The following is a 24736-nucleotide window of genomic DNA, read 5'->3' as shown; positions in this document are numbered from 1 at the left end:
AGAGAAGACTGGATGGTCACCTGGCTGGGGTCATCTGATCCCAGATGTCTTTCCTGCTCATGCAGGGGGCTGGACCCAATGATCCTTCGGGGTCCCTTCCAGCCCTATGATTTTACAAGTGGTATCCAGCAGTGCAGTAAATTTCTGTGCTTAAAGGCAAGCATAGACGATGTCAGGATTAGTTTAGTCAAGCTCAAATTGAGCCAGAATATATTCAGTCACATTAACTCCACGTGCAGATGTACCCAGGGATGCCCAGTTCTAGTGCCATCATTTACTCAGTGTCAGGGAAAGATAGGAGAAATCTGATATGGCATTAAATGTTACTGGGTGCATTTACACGAGATGCTTTAAGCACAGTAGACTAATTATACTGCACATTAGCATGGCAGGCAAAAACTGAGCTAATGTGCAGTAGAATTAATCTAGTGAGCATTAGCATCACCAAAAAAGTGTGCACTGGCGCTAAGGTGCAGTAGCACCAATTACGATGCATTAAGATAGTACCTGGAATTACAGATACAAAACTTAACGTGCCGTGATTACAGTGCATTAATGAAATGTGAGAGGCTAAGGCCCACATTTCTGGCCATTTTGAGCAGTCAACTTCATTGTTATAGTTTATTGTCTGTATTGTACTGGCAACTAGAGACCCTTCACCCCAGATGAAGGCCCATTGTGCTAGCCACTGTACAGATGTACAAAGTTACAGATATTCTCTACTCTAGAGAGTTCACAATCTCAGTTGGCAAGATGATCAAAACATGAGAAAAAGGCAACAACCATATCCCAGTTTTAGTGTAAATGATTTTTACTAAGGGTAGCTACACAAGATTCAGTAGAATTGGGATTAGAGCTCAGGGCTGCCTGACTTGCCCAGCCCAATGCATAGTCCTTTGCCTCATGCTAACTCTCCATAGTCAGAGGGTGCAGGAGCTGAATCACAACATGACTTCAATATACTGGTATTGACATTTTTTGTATGTCACTGGGACAAATGGTGGTCGTAGTGGTGGGGGGTGATAAAGCAAGGTTCAGTGAAAGAAGGGCAGATTTCAGTTAGACAAAAAAAGTATGTCAAGCAGAGTGACTTAGAATGAATTGTCCAACAGCCCATTTGGGCCACTTCTCATTGATTTCATTGTACTGCTGAGACATCCATGCTCAGCCCAAGAGCTCAGTCATACACTACAGCCTTAAAAGGACACTCTGCCATAAAATCTGCCCTAGACTTCTAGGTCCTATATTTTGCTTTTTTTGTGTGTGCATCCAATCCTAATCCCTTCAGTTGTAGAGACATCTGGACTAGGGCTAAAGAGAAAAGCACCCCAACTCCCAAATCTCATGCTGTCTCCCAGCCTGCCTTTTTCAGCTCTCATTTCCCACTTCTCTCTCCTTCAGCTGACATCTCCTTCCAGCTTTCATTTCCCACTCCTGCAAAACATGGCTATTAATACTGCCTTATTTCACAGAGCTGTGACAAGGTGGAACTAGTTAATGTACATATAGATCTCTCCAGTGTATGTTAACAACCCTTGCATGGGTGGGACAGGGACAGCATTCTTGCCCCCTGTTTCGCCTGTGGCAGGTCAGGGTGGTTCTGGGGCAACATGCCTGATGGTTGTGCAACAGTTGTGCAGTTTTAGGAATGGGTTAGACAAGGCTTTATTTGGGTTGGTTTAGAGCAGTGGTGCTTAACCCTTTGGCCCTGAGTGGCGTAGGGCTGGTCCGTGGGCCAGACTGGGCTCCATGCAATCTCTGCCTGGCCCCATACTGGATCCCCTGCCACCCTGTGCGCTTGGTCTAGCATGCAGGGCAATGCTATCCAGCCCAGGGGGCTCCCCCTCACGTCCAAGAAATTTGACAGCAGGGGAATGGCAACCAAATTTCCAGACCCATGGGGAGACCCAGAGGCCTGATGACATAATTTTGGGGACTGGATTTGGTCCAGTGGCGGTGGGTTGAGCACCCATGGTTTAGATGGTGGATCCTGCTTCCAGCTGGCGGTTGGACAAGATGCGACTTCTGTAGCTCCCTGCCAGGCAGGTGTTTCTAGGGGCCTGCGGCTCAACACGAGGCAAGGATTTCTCTGGGCCTGGTGCTGAGGGGCCTGCAGTGCTGAGCCGCGGGGTAACGGCACCAGCTTCTACTGGATCAGCTGCATAGCTGGGATAGAGATGGGCAAGTTTCTGACTATGAGGCATTTGTCATCAGGTCATTGATGAGTGACTGCAGGTTTCCCTCGTGTTATGCCATCCATGCGTTCCTGGAAAACGGTGCGTAACTTGAATTTGCACACTGGGAGCCCACTTTACCATGTCACAAATTGGGATATGTTGCAAAGCTTCGATTGTACTGCACCCCCCCGCCCCCCCGACTCATTTCTACCACTTTCACAAGACCATTTTGGGAGTCACCCATGGCAGACGGCGTGCACCAGCGTGGGGCTGTGGCGAATGTTTAGCGGCAACTACAGACACACGTGTCGCAGACAAGGAGCGAGGAGCACAGACCCATGCGGGAGCCTGTTCTGGTGTGTGTGTTGCTGCCACACTGATCACATACAACTGGATTTACCTCGCAGAGGCATAAAAGGGGTCATCATGGGACAGCGAACTCGTACATACTGAACAAGGGAAGCCTGTACACTGACATTTCATGGCTCTGCCTATGCTCTGGGGGTGTTTCCCAGGCTCTGCTGGTTGCCCCGCCCCATGCTGTACATCTCAGGGTGTTTCCAAGCCGCCCCAGAGGCCCTGAGGGTGCTGCAGCCACGTCTGGGCTTGAGCCAACGCTCCTGACCCCGCGAGAAGTCACCAACTCCCGCGAGAACGGGCGGGAGGGGGCGGGGCCTCGCTGAGCGCCCTGCTCCTCCTCGCCGCACTGTGCCGCGGAAGGGGGCAGGGCCTCGCGGGAGGAGCTCCCGGACGCGACATCTCGCGAGAGCCGCGCCGTGTACTCCTCTCATCCCCGGAGCCCAGGAGTCTCGCGAGAGGGGGTGGGGCTTGGCGCCAAGCCCCTCCCACGTCGTGGTGCCGGTGCCGGCGCCGGCGAGCGCGGCCTGCGGGCAGGGGCCAGGGCCATTGGCGGCGGCGGCGGCGGCGGCGGCAGCAGCAGCGGCGGCGGCGGCGGCGGCAGCAGAAGAATGCCGGGCGGGCGGGTGTGCGCTGCGTGCGGCAGCGCCGACATTGAGGTGGACGCGGCGCGGGGCGATGCCGTGTGCACCGGCTGCGGCTCCGTGCTCGAGGACAACATCATCGTCTCCGAGGTCCAGTTCGTGGAGACCGGCGGTGGCGGCGCCTCGGCCGTGGGGCAGTTCGTGTCCGTCGATGGTGAGCGCGGGGCTGGGGCGCGCGCGTGGCCGGAGCTTGCCTGGGCACTCGCTTGAATAGTGTGAGCGCGTGTGTGCACACATACCTGCACACGTGTGTGTTTGGTGTGAGCACATGCGCGCGTGTGTGTGTGCATGCCCCCACGAGCATTGATTACATGCTTTGCACGGATCTGGTGCAGTGAATGTACCGTGTGGCAGGGGCTCGGCTGCAGCAGGGGCCCCTCCACGCTCCTGCCAAGGAGGCATCCCTCAGACACGGCTGTAGGGCACCGGGCACAACTTCTTGCTAGCGAGTTGCTCAGTTACGGTCAAGCGATGTCATAGATGCTTAGGGTCAGAAGGGACCTCAATAGATCCCTCAGTAGATCCTGACCTTAGAACGCTTAGTAGATCCCTGCCCTCAGCAGGAAAGAGCACTGGGGTTAGATGACCGCAGCCAGGTGCTTGTTCAGTCTCTTCTTCAAGACCTCCAAAGTTGTCAGCCTGAAGGATGCCGTGCTCGGCTTTCATCGTATGTCCAGGGGTTGTTGGTCCCTCTGTTCTGCAAAGCTCCTCTCTTTCCACCCCCACCCTGGAGTACGGGTGACACTGGGTAAGTCTGCAGAGGAAACTGGGGAGGAACTTGTCCAGGAGGAGGGAGGATGGCAGGCAGCATGTCTGCATTTCCTCTAAGAAGCACTGAGAGCCGTGGCTGTGGAGATATGGTGGCAGGGCTTTGGCCTGTGCTAGTGAACAGGACATGTGCAGGATACCTGCAGAGTTTGCACTCTAGGGGCACTTCCTGATGAGCGTGCATATGCGGTTTGAAGCACCTCAGCCCGCACGTGCACTCATTCACTCTGCCACTAATTTACAGCGTGGCGGTTCTTTTTGACACCAGGCGATCCCGGTATCAAAAAAAAAAAAAAGCTCCTAAAAAGTAGCATGGTGCACATGGCAACAGCATGCACTGCCAGAAAGGGAGCCTGGCTGGCCAAGTGTCTGGGTCCGTGCTGCTGCTGCCCCAGGTAAGGCTGCTGGGGTCAGCACAGGTGTTGGCCCCAGCCTCCTGTATTTCACCCAAGTCAATTTGCCATGTGCAGGGGCATGCCCAGGAGCAAGCAGCAGCAGAAATATGTATCGCTGATGTCTGTCCTGCGGGAAACGCATGCGCATGCTCATTGGGATGTGGCCTGGTTGCTGGAACTTGCTGCTGTATCTTTAATGCTGTGTATACCAGTGCTGCTTGACTTCATCTAGCCCAGGTATGCTAGCACATGCTGTGGCGACACTTTTATCGTGCCGCTTGTGTCTGATCTGTTCCCATGTATGAACCCATTGTGCTGATTGACTCTGTAGAATCTTTGGACCAGTTCAGCTGGACCTGCACTAAGCTGTGATCTATCCTTACCTCTCAAACAGTACAGTTACCTTCATTTAATTTGAGCTAACTTCATTTCTCAGTGCACAGCCTAGTGTTGAGAAGGCACCCAAAAGCTCTTTCTGATCATATTGGGATGTAGGAGAGTACAAGGCGATTTTTCGTACTTAAGAAGCCCCTGAGTATCGTGGTATAGTACATTTGTGAAATGGCATGATTCTGGATATTCTAAAACGTACTTTTTTTTCCCCCAGAAACATTAGGTCTGAATTTGCAGAACTGTTGCAAAGTGGAGTGAATTTCAGTCTTCTAATGTAATTGGACTTTCAGAGGTCTTGTGTATCTGAAACAATTATATTAGGTCTAGGGGTGTAGTTACATAATTGGCCCCAGCCAATTGTGCAGCTGCAGGGATCCCAAGCCTCAGGACAGCTAGTATAGCAAGACTGCTGCAGAACTGCACGTCCTAAAGACCCCATAACCATGGACTAAATAGAAACGAATTTTCTCAGTTTCACTGTTGTCCACCACTGAAAAGCAGAGGTGAGTTCAGTGGTTGGTGTCGCTCTCTTTTCCTTGTGAAACTGAGAAAATCTCAAGGGATTTTGTTCATCAGGCATGGGGAGAATAATCGTTTTGGAAACACCTTGTTTTTTAAATGAGAATTTCACAGTGCTTTTCTGTTTTTCAAGAAAATTCGAAAAATTGGTTCTGTCTGAAAATGAGAGACAGCCAAATTTTTGAAGTGTTGAAGCTTTTCAACATCTCATGGGACGCTTAGGTCTGCCTGGCTATGGAAAATATGTTGGGGAGCAGAGTGCTGATTTTAAAAAAAATATTTATTTATTTATTAAGCTTGTAACTTGTCTTGGATGTATTTAGAGCTATGAGTAGATGTCTCTTATTTACAGGTGTATGAATCTAAATGAGATAATGAATGGAAGAGAAGGGAGAGGGGGGCATTGCAAGAAAGCTAACAGCTCCCCTGGGGGTGAAGGTTTTGCATAAGGAAGCTACGTTTTACAGATTTGGGATCTTATCTTCATTTATGTGCTGAAAGTGCAGGGGGCCCTGTGATTCTGTATAGCAGCATAGCTTGTGAACTGGCTGCATCACTCTTGGTCCTTGAGGTTGCCCTGATTTCTAGAGTACCACCCATGATGTATTCCTTTCTTCTTTATCAGCAGGGGTGAGCCTAGTTGTCACAGGAACATTGCCATAGTCAATATTTGAGCTCAGTCAGTTTTTTCAGTAGGAAGCTGACATATTTTGCACTGATAATGCTGGTATTGCCAGTGTTAGTGCTTCTTCAAGTAGTTATGAAAGTCCATACCTCACTGTTGCTTTGATGGTTTTGGCAAGTTGACCATGGAGAGAGGCTGAGTCTCAGGATGGTGAGGCTTACTGTATAGGTTTGGTGGAAAGCCGAGGCTTTTCTGCTTGTCAGTGTTTTCCATTAGAGCTGGAGTATGGAGATGGCTTCTGTGCAGGGGAGATTATGCAACTTCCCAGTTTTTTAGAGAAGCTGTCCAGGCTCCAACTACTCTTCAGTTAAATTGTCCTAGGAATTTGAGGGTCACAACTGAACGGTACTTGGTCAAGACTTTTTGGACATCACAGTTGATGTGTTCTTGCACCCATTAGGGGACCCGGTGTGACAGATTCCTCTGTCTATTGATCCTGCCCCGAAGTGATCAAGAAAAGCTACATCCTGCCTTAAGGATGCCACTGACTGACTATTCTCCTTATTAAAAGTTGGTGGAGAAGGAAAGTTTGTGGTTTGAAGCCCCAGGAATCCTGAGCAGTACTGAAGAGATCCATTTGGATTAAGAGCTTGACATGCCTGCATGTGGACCACTTCCTAATATGAATGAGAAGGTAGTTCAAACATGCATGGTGAAATGGTGAAAGAGATGGGGCATACACATTTGATCTGCAAGGGATTCATTTGAGAGGTGGCTGGATCTGGGAGTGGCAGTTCAGTTCTTCCAAGAAAACACAGTGGATGGTGGATATTTTCACTGCTCACCTGACAAGATACTACTGAATGCTTGCATGTGTAAGTGGTGCCTTTTCTGTTCACTTTAGAAAGAGGCCCCTATATACCTTTCTACCACTTCCTGTGGTAGAAAGGTCCTGGTAAAGGTCAGGGGAAAGAAAGGTTCATTGATGATAATAACTGCGTGTTGGTTGAATAAATTGTGTACAACAGAATTGGGAAGCATACCGAAGGTGAATTTGATCAGGCCTCAGATCATCCCTTAGAACCAAAGTGTCTTCCTCCATCTCACTCAGGGCATCTCCTGTTTGTAACTGCTTGATTTTGAAGTGGAAGGTTTGGGCAGGTGGGTTATTTCCTGACAGTGTGGAAGACAGAAAGATCTGCTGCTGCAATAGCACTGGGTTGCCTTGTGGTGCCTTGGGGTGTTGCACGTTCTATTTGCATAAAAACTATTTGCGTCCCTTTTTCCCCACATAACCAAGTCCAGTTTAAAGAATAAGTTTGTCCTTTCATTCTGGGCATTCATTTCAGGCTTTCATCAACTAGGAAAAAGTAGATTGCTTTCTAATTTGAGTTAGAAGTTTGTTGAGTTGTGTGGCTTGATATCAAATCCCACATAACATTTTCTATCATGAATATAATACATGTCTGTCTTTTTTTTTTTAGTTGTCTCGGTTCTTAACAGGCTTCCATTAGCCATAATGTTGGAGGACTGTCCAAAAATAAAATACTGCAAAGCAGGGCTTCAGAAATCAACTATATTTCTTCCCTTCACTGAAAGGTAGTTGGAACTTTTTTGGTGTTTATGCAGTGCAACCTTCCTATATACACCCATCTTTACAGTTGTTGCTGTTGGAGGATGAACTAAAGTGAATTGTCCACTTTGTTTGAAGATAGTGACCACTTTTGTGAAAGGTATTTCATGGACTTGTGATGATGTTGGCAGAGAATGTAAGTATGAAGTTAAAGGAAAAAGATAGCTGAGCACTGCATATATCCTATAAGAGCTCCAACTCTTTTTGTTGCAGGAGACAGAGTCTTGGTGGCTTCTTGTTTTTACTGGTCCCCTTCCTGTAACCCATCTCCGTTCTTAGTGGCTTCCTACGGTCTTATGAATATTGGAGGAGACTTTGTTCCTTATATATACAACTTTTTTTTGTTAAGAGATTAAGATGTTAAAAGTCTGAAGCTTCACTCTGATTACTCATCAACAAAGAAGAAAAGTCTTTCAGCTGAGATGCAGACTAGTAAGTCAAAGGGCCAGCACAGCAGGGCCTGAAAATGTAAGTGAGAAAACGAGGCACAAGAATGACAGCAGCCCAAGGCATATAGAACATGTGTATTGTCTAGGATCCTAGGAGGGCATTTTTAAATATTCTCTGTTTAGGGAAAGGATAACTCCCCAGAAAAATCTGTTTCCAACACTTGCATGATAGGAGCTACAGTGTGACTTCCATTTTTGCAGAATACTGTCAGGGACTAAACCATATGGAAGGAGGCTGAAAATTTTACCACTCACCTGAGTGGTCCCTGGATGCTTTGTAATCTGCTGTGGTAGGGGAAAGAAAGGTAAACTGTTGTCTTCAGTATTTCAGAAAAAGGTTAGCATAGTTTGGTATCAGACTTGTAGTGAAAACTTACAATGAGAATTTGTTACCTCAAGCTTTATCGAAATTTTCAACTAATTTGTGCTGATGCTGAAAGATATTTTTTTATTGGATGTTGTTCCTGTACTTGCACCCCAAGACATGTAGCCCTTTCCCTCTTTCTGTAAAAGTTTCATCTGTGCTTAAAAATGGATTTGTTTGAGGTGAAGAGGAAAATTACTGAGCAGGGCCATTCCCTTCTGCATAATTCAAAGTTTGATCTTTAAAGAAACATTTTCAGCCCTTGCAGTTACCAACAACAGTAGCCTTATGAATGCAAACTAAGGCTAAAGTAGTTTACTGCTGGGCTTAAGTCTGTAGAGCTTTCCCAAAGCAGAGTGAAGGCCAAGTTATTAGTTTCCACTGTTCTTTTCTGTTCCCCTGAACAATACTGAAAATGCCAGGAAGGCAGGCAGTTCTAGTCTGTTGTGATGTGGGATATATCGATTCGTAGATGCCAGGGTCAGAAGGGACCTCAACAGATTGTCGAGTCTGACCCCCTGCCTAGGCAGGAAAGGGTGCTGGGGTCAGATGACCCCAGCCAGATGTCTATCCAGCCTTCTCTTAAAGACCCCCAAAGTAGGGGAGAGCACCACCTCCCTTGGGAGCCCATTCCAAAGTTTGGCCACCCTTACTGTGAAGAAGTTTTTCCTGATATCCAGCCTAAATCTGCTGTCTGTCAGTTTGTGACCATTGTTGCTTGTTACCCTAAGAGGCGCCCTGGTGAACAGAGCATCTCTGATCCCTTGCTGCACCCCCCCAATGAATTTGTAGGCGGCCACAAGATCCCCTCTCAGCCTTCTCTTGTGGAGGCTGAAAAGGTCCAAGTCTCTCAGTCTCTCCTCACAGGGTTTGTCCTGTAAGCCCCTAACTAGATGAGCGGCCTCCTATGGACCCTCTTAAGTCTATCCACATCCCTCTTGAAGTACGGCGCCCAGAACTGGATGCAGTACTCCAACTGTGGTCTGACCAATGCCACATAGAGGGGAAGTATCACCTCCTTGGATCTATTTGTCTTGCATCTGCTGATATGTATAAGTGATGACAGATGAGCACTGGAGAGGAGCTCTTGGAAAAGTTAGGGGAGAGTAAAGGCACTAAATACACATAACAGCTTTCAGAAGGCTGAGAGGAACGTGAACAGGAAAGATGCTTGCCTCCCTGCAACCTGGGGAGGGGAGGGGAAAAGGGGGGGAAGGTGCTGGGGAGGGGAAAAGGGGGGAAGCGTTGCCCTCTTCCATGCCTAGCACACTAGCAAAATGGGAGGGAGCTTTCACTGCCCAAAGATTGGCAGGTGAAACTGGCTACCTGATCTGGTCTGGTCTGATTCAAAAGGTGGAATTTGCCTGTACCATCCTGGATGCTGTACCTTGATGAGAATCCCACTTTGTTTTCCTTCCTGTAGCTTGTGAAGGCAGAAATGGGTTTCTCCCATGGGTGTTGGCCCAAGACAGCATCTTGCAGCAAAATAAAATATTCTGTTCGTGTGGCTAGTGAATTCAGTTGCTGGCTATAGAGGGACTGAAAACTGTCCAAGTGCTAATTGCCGGTATAAAGATGACTCTCAGAAGGAGATGGATATAGGATACGTTTGAGAAGATGACAGTAGCATAAAGAAATGTAGGGGAAGAAGTAAAGAGAGAAATATGGCAAGGATTAGAGAATTATAGAGAGAAAAGGACATGGGTATAAAGAACATGGGCATTTAAAAACATTTGAAAGAAGTCCCTTGCACCTGAATAAATATAAATGGAACCAAGGTGGGTTTGATTTAAATTGAATTGATTTAAATCAGCATGATTTAAATCACTAGTCAGGAAGCCTTGATTTAATTATTGTTTTCTACAAAAGAGTGCATTCTTTTTGTTTGATATCCTTTTATTCATTTAATTTCTTGAAACTTTGCACTTTTAGAGAAGGGTAAGTGCTTGACTGTGTGTACACAAACTGCAGAGAGACAATAGGGCTGACAGGTGGGTAATGAGGTCTGTTCTCTCTCATCTCCATATATTGCTGTTAACAAGGATGTTATCTCTGGAGACGACAAACTCTCCCTGGCTGAGTACAGACAGTCAGAAAGCCTGAGGCTGAATTGATGCTGTCTTTGCAGGTTAGTCCAAACTGCACAGATTAAATTGAGACACAAGTGAACAGACATTTACCTTTGATTCAGGAAATGTAGCCACATGCCTGCAGTGGCTCAGGCCAGAAGCCGGGGGTCACTAGAGCACGACTCTCTGGCAAGTAGCTAGCATGGGCTGTGTGCTCACTTCCTCTTCCTGCTGCCCCTGAGGTCTCTGGGAACTGCAGTCTGCAATCACCACAACAGGACTCTGCAGGGTTGCTCATCACTTCCTCTTCCTGCTTCTAGGTGCCTTGGATTTGTATTCTACAGTCACAGCCAGCAGTAAGTTTGAGCGTGGGAAGGTTGTTTAACCGCTCTCCCTGGCCCAGATCCTAGCTGGGGTTTGCCAGGGGGTGGGGTGGAGGGAGGACAGTCTTCCCCCCTTTCTCCCCCCTGCCCTGCAGACTGGGCTGCATCTCTAGCTGGGCTTGCCCCCTTAGCCCTTTGTCAGCCAGCCTTCACTGCTCCAGCTATGCAGCAGAGGGGCAGGGCCAGCCCTGTTCTTTGGAGCAGACAGGGCAGCCTGTCCCAGCCTAGGGCTGCAAAGCATGCTGGGGGACTGTGATTTAACTTAAACTAGGAAGGGATCTGATACAGAAGTTTCATAAACCAGTTTGACCCAGATCAGTTAAGGCTGATACTACATTCAACCAAGTTAATTTTGAACTGTTTTCAGCCATTTTTAAATTGGTTTATGTGCACTGAGCTGCTGTTCTGTTACAGGTTTAAACTGGTTTCTGATCACTTAAACTGGTTTATGTGTAATGTCTGTTTCTAGCCCCTATGCCTGAAGAAGGGCGTTTGTGCCTGAACACTTGCAAAGAACAATATTTCCAACTATTTAGTTGGTCTAATAAAAGCTATCGTATCTACCCAAAAAACCTTGTCTGCCTATGATCTCTGGAGACACAAATCCACAGGGAAGGTTAGCTGTGAAATAAGCAGGGGTAAATGATGGATAAGCAGTTGTGGACCAAGCAGCAGCAGCACCACCAGGGATGTAGTGAGGACAGCAGATGGTTTCTCTCCTGAAAAGCCAACTATATCTTTTGACAGTGCTGTGGCATGGCGAGTACAGGTTGCTAAGCCCTGGGGGGTTTGGGGCACAGTGCAGCCCAGCTACAGGCAGCTGGTGTCAGCTGCACCCGGGGCTGGGGTGAGTGCTGTGCCCCACGCCGCCAAGGACTCCGCTTGTTCACGCTCACCCCAGCCCGTGCTGGAGTGGCCCTGGGAGCAGGTGACACTAGCTGCCTGCTCCAGGGCACGGTGCAGCCCAGCGGCTGCAGGCAGCTGTTGTTGGCTGCTCCTGGGGCCAGGATGAGTGCCTCCCACACTGCCATGGGAACCTATACCTATTTGTTGCATCATAAAGTGGATTTGCTTTATGCGAATTTGATTTATGCGCCATTCTGTGGGAACGTGTGCATAGCATAAATCGAGGGAAACCTGTACGTTATTTGAGGAACTAGTTAAATTATAGTGTGTGTGTATGTAGTTTAGTCAGCTCCACAACTGATCGCACAAATACTACCAAATAAATTTACGGTACCGATACATCTATAGTAGAGGTGCAGCAATACGTTGGTCCCATATCAGATCTGCACTGATACGAGAAAAATTGAAGAGTATTGGCTATTTTTCGCTCATGTGGCCGATAATGTGGTCAATAAATGCCATGTGCATGCATGTGGCCAAGAGTGCAGCCCGGCAGTGTAGGAAGCAGCTGGGTCTGGCTGGTAAGTCTGTTGTGAGAGAGGGTGGAGGGAGGCAAGGGGCTGGGAGGTGGGGGGAGCAGATCGAGGCCTCCGCAGTGAGGGTAGGTGAAGGAGCCGCGGCTCGTCTGGGGGTAGGGGGGGTGGCTTCCTGCTGCTGCACGTACCCTGGGAGGTCACAGGGGGCATGTGTCCCCAGATCTGTGCGTGGGGTGGGGCAGACTGCTGCTGTGGGCTGGAGTTGGGGTGGTGTCAGGCTCTTCCTGGCAGGGGGCCTGGGCCAGGCTGTGCTTGGGGCAAGCAGTGGTGGTGCTGGGAGTGGGAACTACAGCAAATTTTGGGGTGCTTCTAGCCCCCCCAAACCCCTCCTCCCAGCACAGCTGCCACCTGACCCAGCCTTCTTTGGGAAGAGCCAGGTGCTGCCTCAGCCTGCAGCTGCAGCCCGCCCCATCCATGTGCAGATCTGGGGCACATGCCCCCCGTGCCCTCTTGGAGTGTGTGTAGCAGTGGGAACCACCACCTTGTCTCTGCTCACCCCCCCTGGATGACCTGCAGCTTCATCCCGTGCCCTGTCCCGGCTGTGTAGCGCTTGACCCTGTCCATGTCCCAGCACCAGCCCAACTCCCTCCCTCCACTGCAGGGACCTCAATCTACCTCCCCCCACCACACCACTTCTCTCCTCCCACCCCTTCCCCCACAACAGACTTACCAGCTGGTTGCCACTCTCCATGCTGCAGGACTGTTCCCGGATCGGTGTCGGCCGATATGGCTTGTTAAAAATCAGCCATCGGTATCGGCCCAAAATATCTCTGTTGGTGTACCCCTAATCTATAGCTTTATAGGTTGAGAATCCACAAAAGCCTTGTTTTGGTTGTAGCTGTGTTGGTGTAAGGACATAGGCAGACAAGGCTCTTTGGGTGAATCTGATATCTTTTGTTAGACCAACTCAGTAGTTGGAAAGTTCTTCTTAGCAAGCTTTTAGTTTTAAATATCCTAGCTTGGGGATTTGTAATACTACTTCAAAAACCTGTGCTACTATAATGTGATGGTAAAATTTATACTAACTAAAATAAATACATAAATGCAGGTATAGAATCACAAGTTTGGAAGAGACATTAAGGGTCATTGAATTTAACCCCTCCACAAATACAGGACACATTATTCCTGAAGCTTCACTGTCAAGTTGTTTTCCCTCTTTTGTATGGCAGCCTTTTGAAGATTTGAAAACGACTGTCATGTGCCCACTTAATCCAGTTTTCTCCAAACTAAGAATACATGATTCCCTTAGCTTTTCCTTGTATAGCTTGCATTTCAGCCCTTTATTATTTTGGTTGCTCACCTTGGTATTATCTGCAGTTTCTCTACATCAGTGATTCTCTACCAAGGTGCCAGGTCTAAACTAAACAGATAAGCCAGGTTCAGACTTGTCTCTGTCTGGATGTTCCCAAACTCCTACTGACCAGTCTCTGTATAAGGAGGTTAATATTATAACATTTAAGTAGTTTTTAAAATTGGGTGCCACTCAATTCTCAAAACTTATGCAAGAGTGCCTCGGGTCCAGTGCAGTGTGGGGTGCCTCAAGTCTAAAAGAGGTTGAGAATCACTGTTCTGGTTCTTTCCTCAGCGGTGGAGCCTAGAGCTGGGAACATAACTAAATCTGAGTCTTAACCAGTACTGAATAGATGGATACTGTCAGCTTCTGTCTTGCGTATGATACTTTAATAATGCAGTCCAAAAATTGCATTTCCTTTCTGGCATCTGCATCATATTCTTGCTTATGATCATTTCTGATTCACTCCTTCCCTCTGCCCCCCAGAAGCTTCACCACGCTGCCAGCCAGTTATCTCCCCTTCTGTTTTTGGGTATTCGGTTCTTTTTCCCTGGGTGTATTCAAACCTTGTACCTTAACACTTGGCTTTTCTGATGTTTCACCCTGTTGTCTAGTGCCCAGGTCTCAGATTTATCAAAATATTTTTGGATTTTAATACTATTCTCAAATGCTTGCAGCACCACTTAGTTGCGAGTCATGTATAAACTTGATCAGGAAGCCTTCTGTTCCTCCATTCAAGTCGGCAGGAACAGTGAAGAACGATGCTGGGCCCAGATCAGACATTAGTGGAATCCCACTTGAACCCTCTTGCTATTCTAATATTGATCCATTTACTTGGTGCTTATTACACACTTAACAGCAATCCTCTGTGGCTGATACCTCTTCTGTTTACTTATGAAAACGGTGCATGGGACTGTATCAAAAGGCTTGTGAAAGCCCAAGTCTGATATCCACTGCACTCCCCTCCATCCATCAAATCAGTCGCTCTGCCAAAGCAGGAAATAAGTTTGGCTGTCACCGTTTATTCTTACCCCCATATGTGGTGGCTGCTTGTGATCACCTCTTCCTCCCGCAGCTGTTAACAAATGGATTGTTTCATAATTTGAGTAACTTCCCAGGTCTTGCAGTCAGGGTCATTGCTCCACAAATCCTTGTCCCCTCTCTTTGACGATGAGCAGTTTGGTTAGCCCTTTCCCCCACCCTCTGAAATGAATATGAAATGCATGTATTTTAAAATGCCGTTGCATTAGAATTTATCTGGATTTCACTGTCATTCTTATAGAGAAAATATTGAAATTTAAAGCTCCAGTCCTGCAAGTATGTATCTTTCCTCACATGAATTGTCCACTTGGTTTCAGTGGAACTATCATAAGGGCATAGAACAGTGGTTTTCAAACCTTTTCAGAGTGAAGGCACTCCTTGGAAAATGTCAGCGCTTAGTTTTCACTTGTTTTTTGACTGTGGAAAATATAGTTGAACAATTTGTTTTTCTGAGTTCTTTGCAGCAGACCACAACAGATCAGCATGTTTGTGACACTGTGGATCCCTATTTCAAATCTCGGGGTTCTTGGGCAACGTGCAGGTGTTTGTATACCTAACAGTGCTAATGTTGCCTGGCATCCTAATCACTTAAATAAATCCTAGAAATGTGGGGCTGAAAGACCTCAAGGGCATGTCCAAATGAGTGCACGTGTGTGTTTCCTTGGGGACAAATAGCAGTGGCATGTAGTTGTGCCACTGCTTCTTGTCTCCAGGGAATGCCCCTGCACACACCCTCTGGAGTGTGGCAAATTGCCCTCGGGGAGGGAGGCTAGTGCCAGGACCCGGCCTGGCCCCAGCACCCTTATGTAGGGTCCTGGGGGCCTCCTGGGGCTCCGGCAGCAGTGATGTGAGTGCACGGATCCTGGCCACCAGTGTGGCTCTGACTGACTAGGCTCCTGTTTTGGGTGGCATACACTGCTGCCATGTATGCTGCTCCGCTTTTTTCTGGCGCAGGTTTTTTGGACACTGGGATCTGGTAGTGTCAAAAAAACCCACTGTGCCACAAATTAGCAGCACAGGGAACGCCTGCATGTACAGTGTTTGTGGTGCTGCAAACAGGTCTGTGGTGCCTCAGACCGCATGAGTGCTCTTGTGGGTATGCACCCAAGAGATCATTTTGGTCGCCTTCTCAGCACTGAGGCAGGATCAAGTGTACCAAGACCATCTCTGACAGTCTTCTGACATCTTAAAAATACATCTACCTTGCCTTCTACTTGTAGCTAGCCATGTTACTCTGAAATCATCTCTCTGATCTTAAAAACATTCAGTGAAATAGGTTTTGCTGCCTCTTTGGGTCTCCTATTCCAGGCTTCACCACCCTCATGTTTGGAAAGCTTAATTTACTATTTCATCTAAATCTCCTTTGTTGCAAACTAAGGTGTTTTCTTTTTGTTCTCTATGTCTACTGGGACAACCTTTTACACATTGAAAGGCAGTTATTTTGCCCTCCCCAGTCTTTTCTCTTTTAGATGAGACCCAGTTCTTCAAATGTTCCTCTTTGGATCACATTTTCTTAGGCTCTTTTCATTTTTGTTGCTCCCCTTTTGAAGGCTCTACAATTTATCTTCATCATCTTTCTTGAAGTGTGGTACCCACAACTGAGCACAGTATTTCTTTTCAGATCTTACCAGCAGTGAGTAGAATGTCTTACTACAACACAGAATAGGACTTATTTTGCAACAACATCACACAGATACATCTTAGTTTGTGATCCCTTTTAACCCAAATGCAAAAATACAAAATGGGGAATACTTAGCTAAGCAGCAGTAGGCTTCCTAGGGTAAGTGCAGCACTTTGCACTTGTCTTTATTGAATTTAATGTGGTTGATTGCAAACATTTTCTTTCCAGTTTGTCACGATCATTTGAAATTCATCTTGTTCTACAAAGTGCTTGCGATCCCTCCCAGTTTAGCGTCATTTTATAAAAGGAGTATTTATTTCATCATCCAAGTCATTAATAAGAATGTAGGCCCAAGAATGCATTTGAAATACCCTTCCAGTTTTGACAGTAAGCCACTGACAACTGTGCTGGGAGAGCAGTTTTTCAACCAGATGTGTCCCCGTGTTATGGGATATTTCTGTAGCTTGCTTATGAGTGTTACATCGGATAGTGTTAGAAGCCTTACCGTAGTCACAGTATATTTTATATTTAGGCTTGGCAGTATTTGATTTTTATTGATAAACATTGATCTAATCTGTTGCTCACAGACGGAAGGCAAAATATTTCCGTCATATATCATCAACATTTATAGAAAGGAGATGTGGGGAAAAAAAAAAAAAAAAATCTGGGATGAGGGTAAGGCAGTCTGGGACGGGGCAGGGTGGGACACAGACACACACAGCTGGGGACAGTGCTGGGAGAGGGGGGGTCAGAGGGGCAGGGCTGTTGGCAGCCGGGAGCCTGGTGCTGCCACCCGCTTGCTCTGCCCAGGTCCCAACTGGGGATTGGGAGCCAAACTCCCGGTGAGGTCAGGCGTGGTGGGAGTTTGGCCCCTGCTGTGATAATCATGCACGGGTCAGGCAGGAGATCCGGGAATGTGGGGAGAGGCAGCGGCTGCCCACCCCGAGGCAGGAAGGAGCTCCCTGCTCCCCGTGGCCCCTTAGGGGACGAGCCCTGCCTGGTGGGCACCAGGAGAGGGGCAGCTTGGTCCCTTGACAGCCATGCCCTCTTGCTCCTAGAGGCAATGTGGGAGCAGTAGCTGGGCCTCGGAAAGGGGGTGGGGGGGCTGCGTGCCCTGCCCCAGTTGCACTGTCTCTCCATATGTTCCCAGAGTTGCTACCTGGCGTGCCTCGTGCTAGGCAGGTGGGGGGTGCCCCTGGGGCCCAGCTGCTGTCCCTGTGCTGCCCAGAGCAGTTGGAGGCCATGGCCATCAAGGGGCTAGGCCACCTCTCCACTGCTGCCTGCCATAAGGGGCTTGCCCCCTAAGGGACCTCAAGGAGCGGGGAGCTGCTTCCTACCCTGGGCTGGGTGGCCGCTGCCTGTCCCCAGAGCTGCAGAGTGCTGCTGCCCTCCTCTTCTGCTCCCTGCCCGCCCAGGTCTTTCCTGATGAATGAAGAGAGTGATTTAAAGCAGGTATGCTTTATTGGTTTATGGATATTCACTTTTATATATTTTAATGTGATTTTTATAAAGCTTTTAATAGTATCCTGTCACTACTAAATTGTTGGCTCCCCACACCCTTAATTTCCTGCAATCCTGAAAATTTAGATTGATAAAAATCAATAGAAATCAAAAGAAATGCTTAAAAATAAACATGGATTTTTAGCCATTGAAATGATTAAAAAAAAAAAAATGAATTCTGCCAACCCTACCGATATTCTGCTGCCCTCCTTATCTGCAGAGCCAGTTTCCCTGTCAAAGAATGAAGTTCAATCGGTTTGATGTTTGTTTAGACTAAGTGTTTGCAATGTCGGGGCCTGAATTCTGTTTTTATTAACAATATAGTGGCATGAATCCTTTTACTTTCAACCAAAATTGAATGTTAAGCAGCGTCAAGTTATTTAGTCTTTCAGTACAGCAGCAAAGCTGTGAACTCATTTACATGCACAGTGCTCAAAAGCAGAAACCTAAAGTTAGGCGCCTGACCTCCTGTTTAGGCTTCTTCATTCTTGGGTGTAAAAGTCCCATTAAGTTCAGCTGCAGAACTTAATGAAGGGATATAGCTTAGTCAGAGCATTTCAACTTCCTTGATACTGTGAAAGTTCAATAAATTAGACGGTATAGCTCAAGTATAGCTTGAGTGACTTGTTTATATATTTTTTTTATTTTGCGTTTGTGGTGTTTTTACATAAATTGAGCTTTGAGCTCATTGTGTTTTGGGACAGATAAGTGCTGTAAGTGTGAGATTTTAAAAAAATGTGTGTGAAAAGCTGAAGTTTTACTTACTAGGAAACTAATTCATTTACATGTGGCTAACTCTTCCCTTTATAAGTAGCAAACAGGAAGAAACTGATACAATTGAGGCTGTATACTTCTTTAATTAATCTGGGTCAAGTTAAAAAGATGCTTAAATGATGAGTTAATTTTTTTTTTTTATCTTAAAAAACCAAACAAACACATGGTCACTGTCGAGATCAAGATGTGCTTTGCAGGCTGGATCTAGCCAACAGAGTTGTGCCATCCAGTCCAGAGGCCTCGCGGTTCCAGAAATATAGTGGTGGGGCAGTGGCAGCTGTGTTAATTGTTGTGGCTCTGGGAACTTCTACAATTAACACAGCTTCTGCTCTTCCTGTAAGGAGCCCTGCAGGTGAGATGACATGGCCCCGTATTCCCGGTGCAGCCCGTGGACTGGCCCCATGGGGATGGATGAAATGAGCAACACTTGTCTAGATCAGCAGTTCTCAATCTTCTTCTGATTTGAAGCACCTCTCAGAAAATGCCAGGTCTTAGGTTTCTCTTGGTTTGGTTTTGTTTTGTTTTGTTTTTTGTCTGGAGAAAAATAATAGAGCAATTTTTCTATTGCAAAGAACTGAGAAGGAATACAGGTCAGAATTCCCATTTGAAATCTCCGGATTTATCATGTGAATCATGTTAGCATTGTTAGGTAGGCAAACGTTGCAGGGTGCCTGTGGCACCCTTGACAAGATCTCGGGGTACCCCAGGTTGTTGTGGCACAGGGGTGGGCAATTATTTTGGGCGGAGGGCCGCTTACTGCGTTTTGGCAAGCCATCGAGGGCTGCATGACAGGCAGCCGGGGCAGATGAATATTAATTTTCTGAATTTTTTTATGGGCTCCGCGGGCCGGGTAGGATGGCCTGGTGGGCCACATCTGACCCGTAGGCTGCATTTTGCCCACCTCTGTGTAGCATCTTGGTTGAAAGCGTCTGAGCTTGATAATTCAGGTAATTGACTACACAGGATGAGTTCTGTATTGAAATCAAATTCTTAATGTTTGTCCATGACACTGCAGCAAAAATGAGAATAAAGACTTTAAATGCGAGTTTTTGTGTTGAGTTTTCGTATGAGCCAAAACAAGTTTTCTGAATGAACTTTAGTTCTGATCTGTGACATGACTCATAGTGCAAACTGGGCACAGGGGAAGTGTCATCAAAACTGCTCTTGCTTCTTATCCGGCTCCTAAGGTGAAAGGCTAATACACAGTGGAATTACCTAGTGCAGGGGTGGCTAACCTGTGGCGTGGGCTCTGCAGGGGGCACTGGCAGCCCGCGTGTGTGGCGCACAGTGGGTCTTGCAGGGGAAGGGGATTGGGGTGGCAGCTGGGGAAGGTACAGGGCTAATTTGTGGCATGCCTGGCTACAAGTTGTAACTTGGAAGCTAGTTTAGGTCCCAAACAGAGAGCGAGCTGTAGTGCAGGATAGTATGGCATTTGCAGATTTTTATGGGGGAGGCTGAACAAGTTATATCCATATTTGCCTGGCTCTAGGTTTCCACTTTCACAAGTACCAAATTAAGTTCATAATTATAACAGGGAAGAAAGGGGAGAGTGCAGACTTTGGGTTTTGTTTTTTTTTTTTGGCGATGTGGAGCTGTTGCTCTGGGACATTGTAAAACCTGCATTTGTATGAAGCTTATATGAGTAATAACTCTTCTCTTCTGCCTATCTCCTGAATTCCTGAAGGTGGCAATCTTGTATTAGCCTTAAGTGAGTGTTTGTTTTCTGGGGCACTGCATGTCTTCCTGTCTGTGCTATCTTTCTGACAGCAACACATGATTGAAATACTGCAGAGTATACTGTTGGCAGCTATGAAAATGCTGAATCCTGCACATTGTGCTAGACCCACATTGATTTTTGTAGCTCTGTGTAGTGTTCAGAGCAAAGCACTGTGGAAGCACAGTGATATATTTTATCCCTCTGGTGTGACAGTTTTGAAAAAGCTGCTGACTTTTTGTGGGGGGCTGGAGATGAATTTGAGGAGCTAGAATGAACTGAAAAAATGTCTGAATTTATTCAGCATAGCATTTCAGCAGGGCATGGAGCATGCATATCTGTTCAGTTATCTGTAAAATTGTCTGATGGGAGAATATTAAGGAATCTTTCAGTATTAGTTTAATTAAAGATTTCTGTATAGTCAAAACTATTAAATCTTTTGCTGCCGCAACTGTGAATTTGCAGTGGGGCATTGACCTATGCTTTTTTTGGGTTTCACGGTCTAACTTAAAAGGAAAGCTCATTAAGTTTTATTATATTAAATCTTGGCGTCTACTTAGTACAAATGCTGGGGGATGACGCACCTGATTTAATGCAGTCTGCCGTCTTTTCTGGCTTTATTATGGCTTTGTAAAGGAACAAATATTAAATCAAACCTTTTTGTTCTCTCTAGCTTGTATTAGAGAGGGTTTTCCTTCAGAGTTGCACAATACTGCCATACTTCAGTTACAATGGTCTGTCAAGAAACAAATACTTCCTATGAAAAGTTGCAAGGCAATTTCTGTTTATAATCACCTCTCTGTACTTGCTCATCTGTTCGGAGGGGAAATATGACATTTTTGTCCAAAACTGCTTTCCCAAATGTCCCAACTTTGGGACCTGAGCTATAAATAGTTTTCGGTGGAGCGTGCTTATTCCAGGCGTGGGCTGAAGCGTGGCTCATCTGTGGCTACGGAGGTGAAGAGAGAGGGGCACAGCTGTGTGTGTCCCCGGAGCCCCCCTCCTTAGTCTGCTGTGCTGGGGCTCTTGCAATAGTCCCAGGAGGCAGGGGTTGCTTGCCCCGTCACTCTCTTGGCAGCCTGACACTGAAAGGACAGCGAGGAGATGTGGGTGGCAAGACTGCTTCACGGACAGGCTTAGGAAGGCAAAGCCAGGTGCCTTGGGGCACTCTGTGCTGGCCAGGCAGCATTTGCAAATTGTGAACTGTGACTCGTGAGTGGTCCCAGGAAAAGATTCTGCCTGCCTACGGCATGGTCCGGCTTGTGGTCTGGGGTGGTGCATCTGCTCCTCCCTTGGTCGTGGCTGTGACTTAATGCCACCCTAACTTTGAGAGGAAAGGCAGGGTTTGACTGAACACTCCTGAGAGTGCTCAGCAGTCCTCCGGGCACTCTGTAGAGAGCTCAGTAAAGTTGCATATGGTGGGTACACAACAGAGATGTGCTGCATGTAGCTGAGGAAGTTCTTGCCGACTGACTGATGGATCTTAACACAGCTGCAGCCTTTTTGTGTAGTCCCTTAGTCCTGTGGGACTAGGGTAAATCACCAGACCTGCTGCCTCTGCTTGCAAGCCCCAGATAGCTCCAGGTTCTGTGTTGGTAAACCTGGGAAACTGAAATTTAAGAATAGATACTACCCCCCCCCCCCCCAAAAAAAAAATAATTAAAAAATAAAATAGAAAGCTTATCGGATATTTAAGTTGCAAAGGTAAAGACGGCTAAGACATGCAAGTATTGTAAATCAGAATGGTAATTTGTTCTTGTGGAGTAATTACTCTGTTTTTCTTAAATGACTAACTTTAAGATGACTGTTTGGTCTTTTAAATGGGTACCATACATGTTGAGAATTTGCAGTTTAGGTTGAATTGACTGTTTTTTCTGGAGTATTTTGCTATACAGTTGAAGTTGCATTATTAGCTGTTCTTTTCAGCCTATAAAGGTGGTTAGGGAAACTTTATGCAGCTTAGTTGATTGTAAAATTAGAGTTTATAGTCAAATTGGAGCCTCACAACTGACTAGTTTTCTAGCTGTTTGCCGAACCATATTTTCAGGTGCGCATGTACGGTTCCTATTTAACTCACTAGGAGCTGGACAAGTGAATGTGATGGTAGAAATTGTCTATTAGCATCTGCTTCTGACTCTCTTTGGAAGAACTGGCCATTATGTAGTATCTTGACATACAATCAAGCTAGGGAGTCTTTTAAGAAAGAAAACCGTGGCATTTTTGTTCAGTTTTTTATTTATCTCTTTGTCATGTACCTGAATATCAATTTCCAACCAAGCTCTTGGAATAACCTGCCTGAAGCTTTGTTGGTTTGTTTGGCTAATGGCATGTAGTTTTAGCACCTGTTTAATATTGTTTTCTTGCACAATTCTTAGCAATAAGGATTGAAAAGGTAGTAAAAATATCAAAGATAAGACGCATATCTGTTTTTCCAATTTATAGTCTCATGATCTTTCTGCATGTTAGAGAGTAGGGGAGAAAGCAAAAGTTACAGAGCTTCTGCCTCTGAATTTTCCATTGTAATTCAGGCTATAGAGTGGTTGCTGAAAGCTTATACCATCTGCTCCCTCCCGGAGCAGATTCCTAGCAGACTATTATCCATGCCAGGGGCTGATAATATTCGTTAGACCTTGCCCCTTGTTTGACGTATTTAGACTAAGCTTCTGAGGAGGCACTGTCTCCTACTGCACATTTGCAGAGTTCTTGGCAAATCTTGCTTGAGACAGATGATCTGAATTAAGGTGTGGGTAGATATTCATACACAAACCCAATTTTAATTGTACCAAGATTAGGAATGGTTAGAACTGTAGCTGTTCTGGAGTAGTAGGTGCTATTTCAATGGCTCAGTGAGCTGGTGGGGGACCTGTGTGCATTTAGCAAATGGCTATGCCAAGATGGAAATGGACAGATGCAACCTAAGACAGTAGATCATTAAATGATAGAGTTTATCCCTGTTTTTTTGGGGGGTGGGGCAATTTTCCACTGGACTGAATGAAATCGTAGTACTTGGGGTCAGAAGGGACCTAAACAGATTATCAGGTCTGACCCCCTGCCCCGGGCAGGACCGGGTGTCGGGATCATATCGCCCCAGGCAAATATCTGCCCAGCCTTCTCTTGAAGACCTCCAAGGTTGGAAAGAGTACTGCCTCCCTTGGGAGCCCCTTCCAGAGCCTGGCAGCCCTAACTGTAAAACAGTGTCTCCTGATGTCCAGCCTGAACCTCCTCTCTAACAGTTTGTGGCCATTATTCCTAGTGACCCCCCAGTGGTGCCCAGGGGAACAGAGCCTTCCCCACTTTCTGCTGGTCCTCCCTGGTGAGTTTGTAAATGTCCACCAGATCCCCTCTCAGCCTTCTCTTGTGGGGGCTGAACAGGTTCAGGCCCTTTAGCCTCTCCTTGTAGGGCCTGCCCCACTGACCCCTGATCATGCGGGTGGCCCTCCTCTGGACCCAGTCAATGCTGTCCATATCCCTCCTGAAGCGTGGCACCCAGAACTGGATGCAGTACTCCAGCTGCGGCCTGATTGACGCCCCATAGAGGGGGAGGATCATCTCCTTGGACCTGCTTGTGATGCATCTGTAGATGCACAACAAGGTGCAGTTAGCCTTACTGACCGCTTCCTCACATTGGCGGCTCATGTTCATCCTGGAGTCAACAATGACTCCAAGATCCCTTTCTGCCACTGTATTGTTGAGAAGGGAGTTCCCCAGCCTATAGATGTGTTGCAGGTTCCTTCTCGCTAGGTGCAGCACCTTGCATTTGTCTGTGTTGAATCCCATCCTATTCTCATCCGCCCACCCCTGTACCCTCTTTAGATCTAGCTGGATTTTGTCCCTCCAGCATGCCCACCTCGCTCCGCAACTTGGTGTCATCAGGGAAGTTGGACAGCATGCTTTCCACACCCAGGACTGAGCCCTGGAGGACTCCACTGCCCACATCCCTCGAGGTTGAAAATGACCCATCCACCACCACTCTCTGGGTGCAAACATCGAGCCAATTTGCCACCCATCTGGCTCTGTAGGCATCAGTGCCACAGTCACCAAATTTTTTTTTTAAGAGAAAATCCTGTCAAAGGCCTTCTTAAAGTCCAGGAAGACGACATCCATCCCAATACCCTCGTCCAGCGACTTTGTGACCTGATCATAAAAAGAAACCAGGTTAGTCAGGCAGGATCTGCCCTCAATGAACCGGTGTTGGTTGCCCCTGAGCATTACCTCCTCTGCTGGGCGCTTGCAGATGTGCTCCTTGATAATTTTCTCAAAGGTCTTCCCAGGGACCGAGGTAAGGCTGACTGGCCTGTAATTGCCAGGGTCCTCCTGTCTCCCATTTTTAAATGGGGATCACATTGGCCCTCTTCCAATCCTCTGGTACCTGGCCAGTGCCCTATGAGCGCTCAGAGTCATGCCAGGGGCCCTGCTATGACCCATCCAGTTCCCTCAGCACCCTTGGGTGAAAAGCATCTGAACCTACTGATTTAAACATGTCCAGCCCCTCCAAAAGTTCCCTAACTAGGTTGTCCTTGACCCTAGGCATGGTGGTGCCTCCCCTGGATCCATCCACGGTTCCAGTGGGAGAGATG

General features: G+C 47.0%; 1 protein-coding gene across 4 annotated transcripts in view; it reads left to right on the top strand.

Moving 5' to 3' along the window:
* The first annotated feature begins 3010 nt into the window (after positions 1-3010).
* The window catches only part of BRF1 (BRF1 general transcription factor IIIB subunit), a 248210-nt gene continuing 226484 nt past the window's right edge, over positions 3011-24736 (top strand). For all 4 annotated transcript variants that reach the window (XR_016440380.1, XM_090034172.1, XM_090034173.1 and 1 more), the window contains exon 1: positions 3011-3332. Coding sequence is in view for 3 of the 4 variants with exons in the window: in XM_090034172.1 (XP_089890298.1) it covers positions 3146-3332 (187 nt within the window). In the remaining variant the exon portion in view is untranslated. The remainder of the gene's footprint in view (positions 3333-24736) is intronic.

The sequence above is a fragment of the Crocodylus siamensis genome, chromosome 2, assembly GCF_052110815.1.
Source record: "Crocodylus siamensis isolate JL-2025a chromosome 2, ASM5211081v1, whole genome shotgun sequence".
In the NCBI taxonomy this organism is placed as follows: Eukaryota; Metazoa; Chordata; order Crocodylia; family Crocodylidae; genus Crocodylus; species Crocodylus siamensis.
The sequence above is the reverse complement of the archived record's forward strand: the minus strand, read 5'-3'. Positions and strand labels throughout refer to the sequence as shown.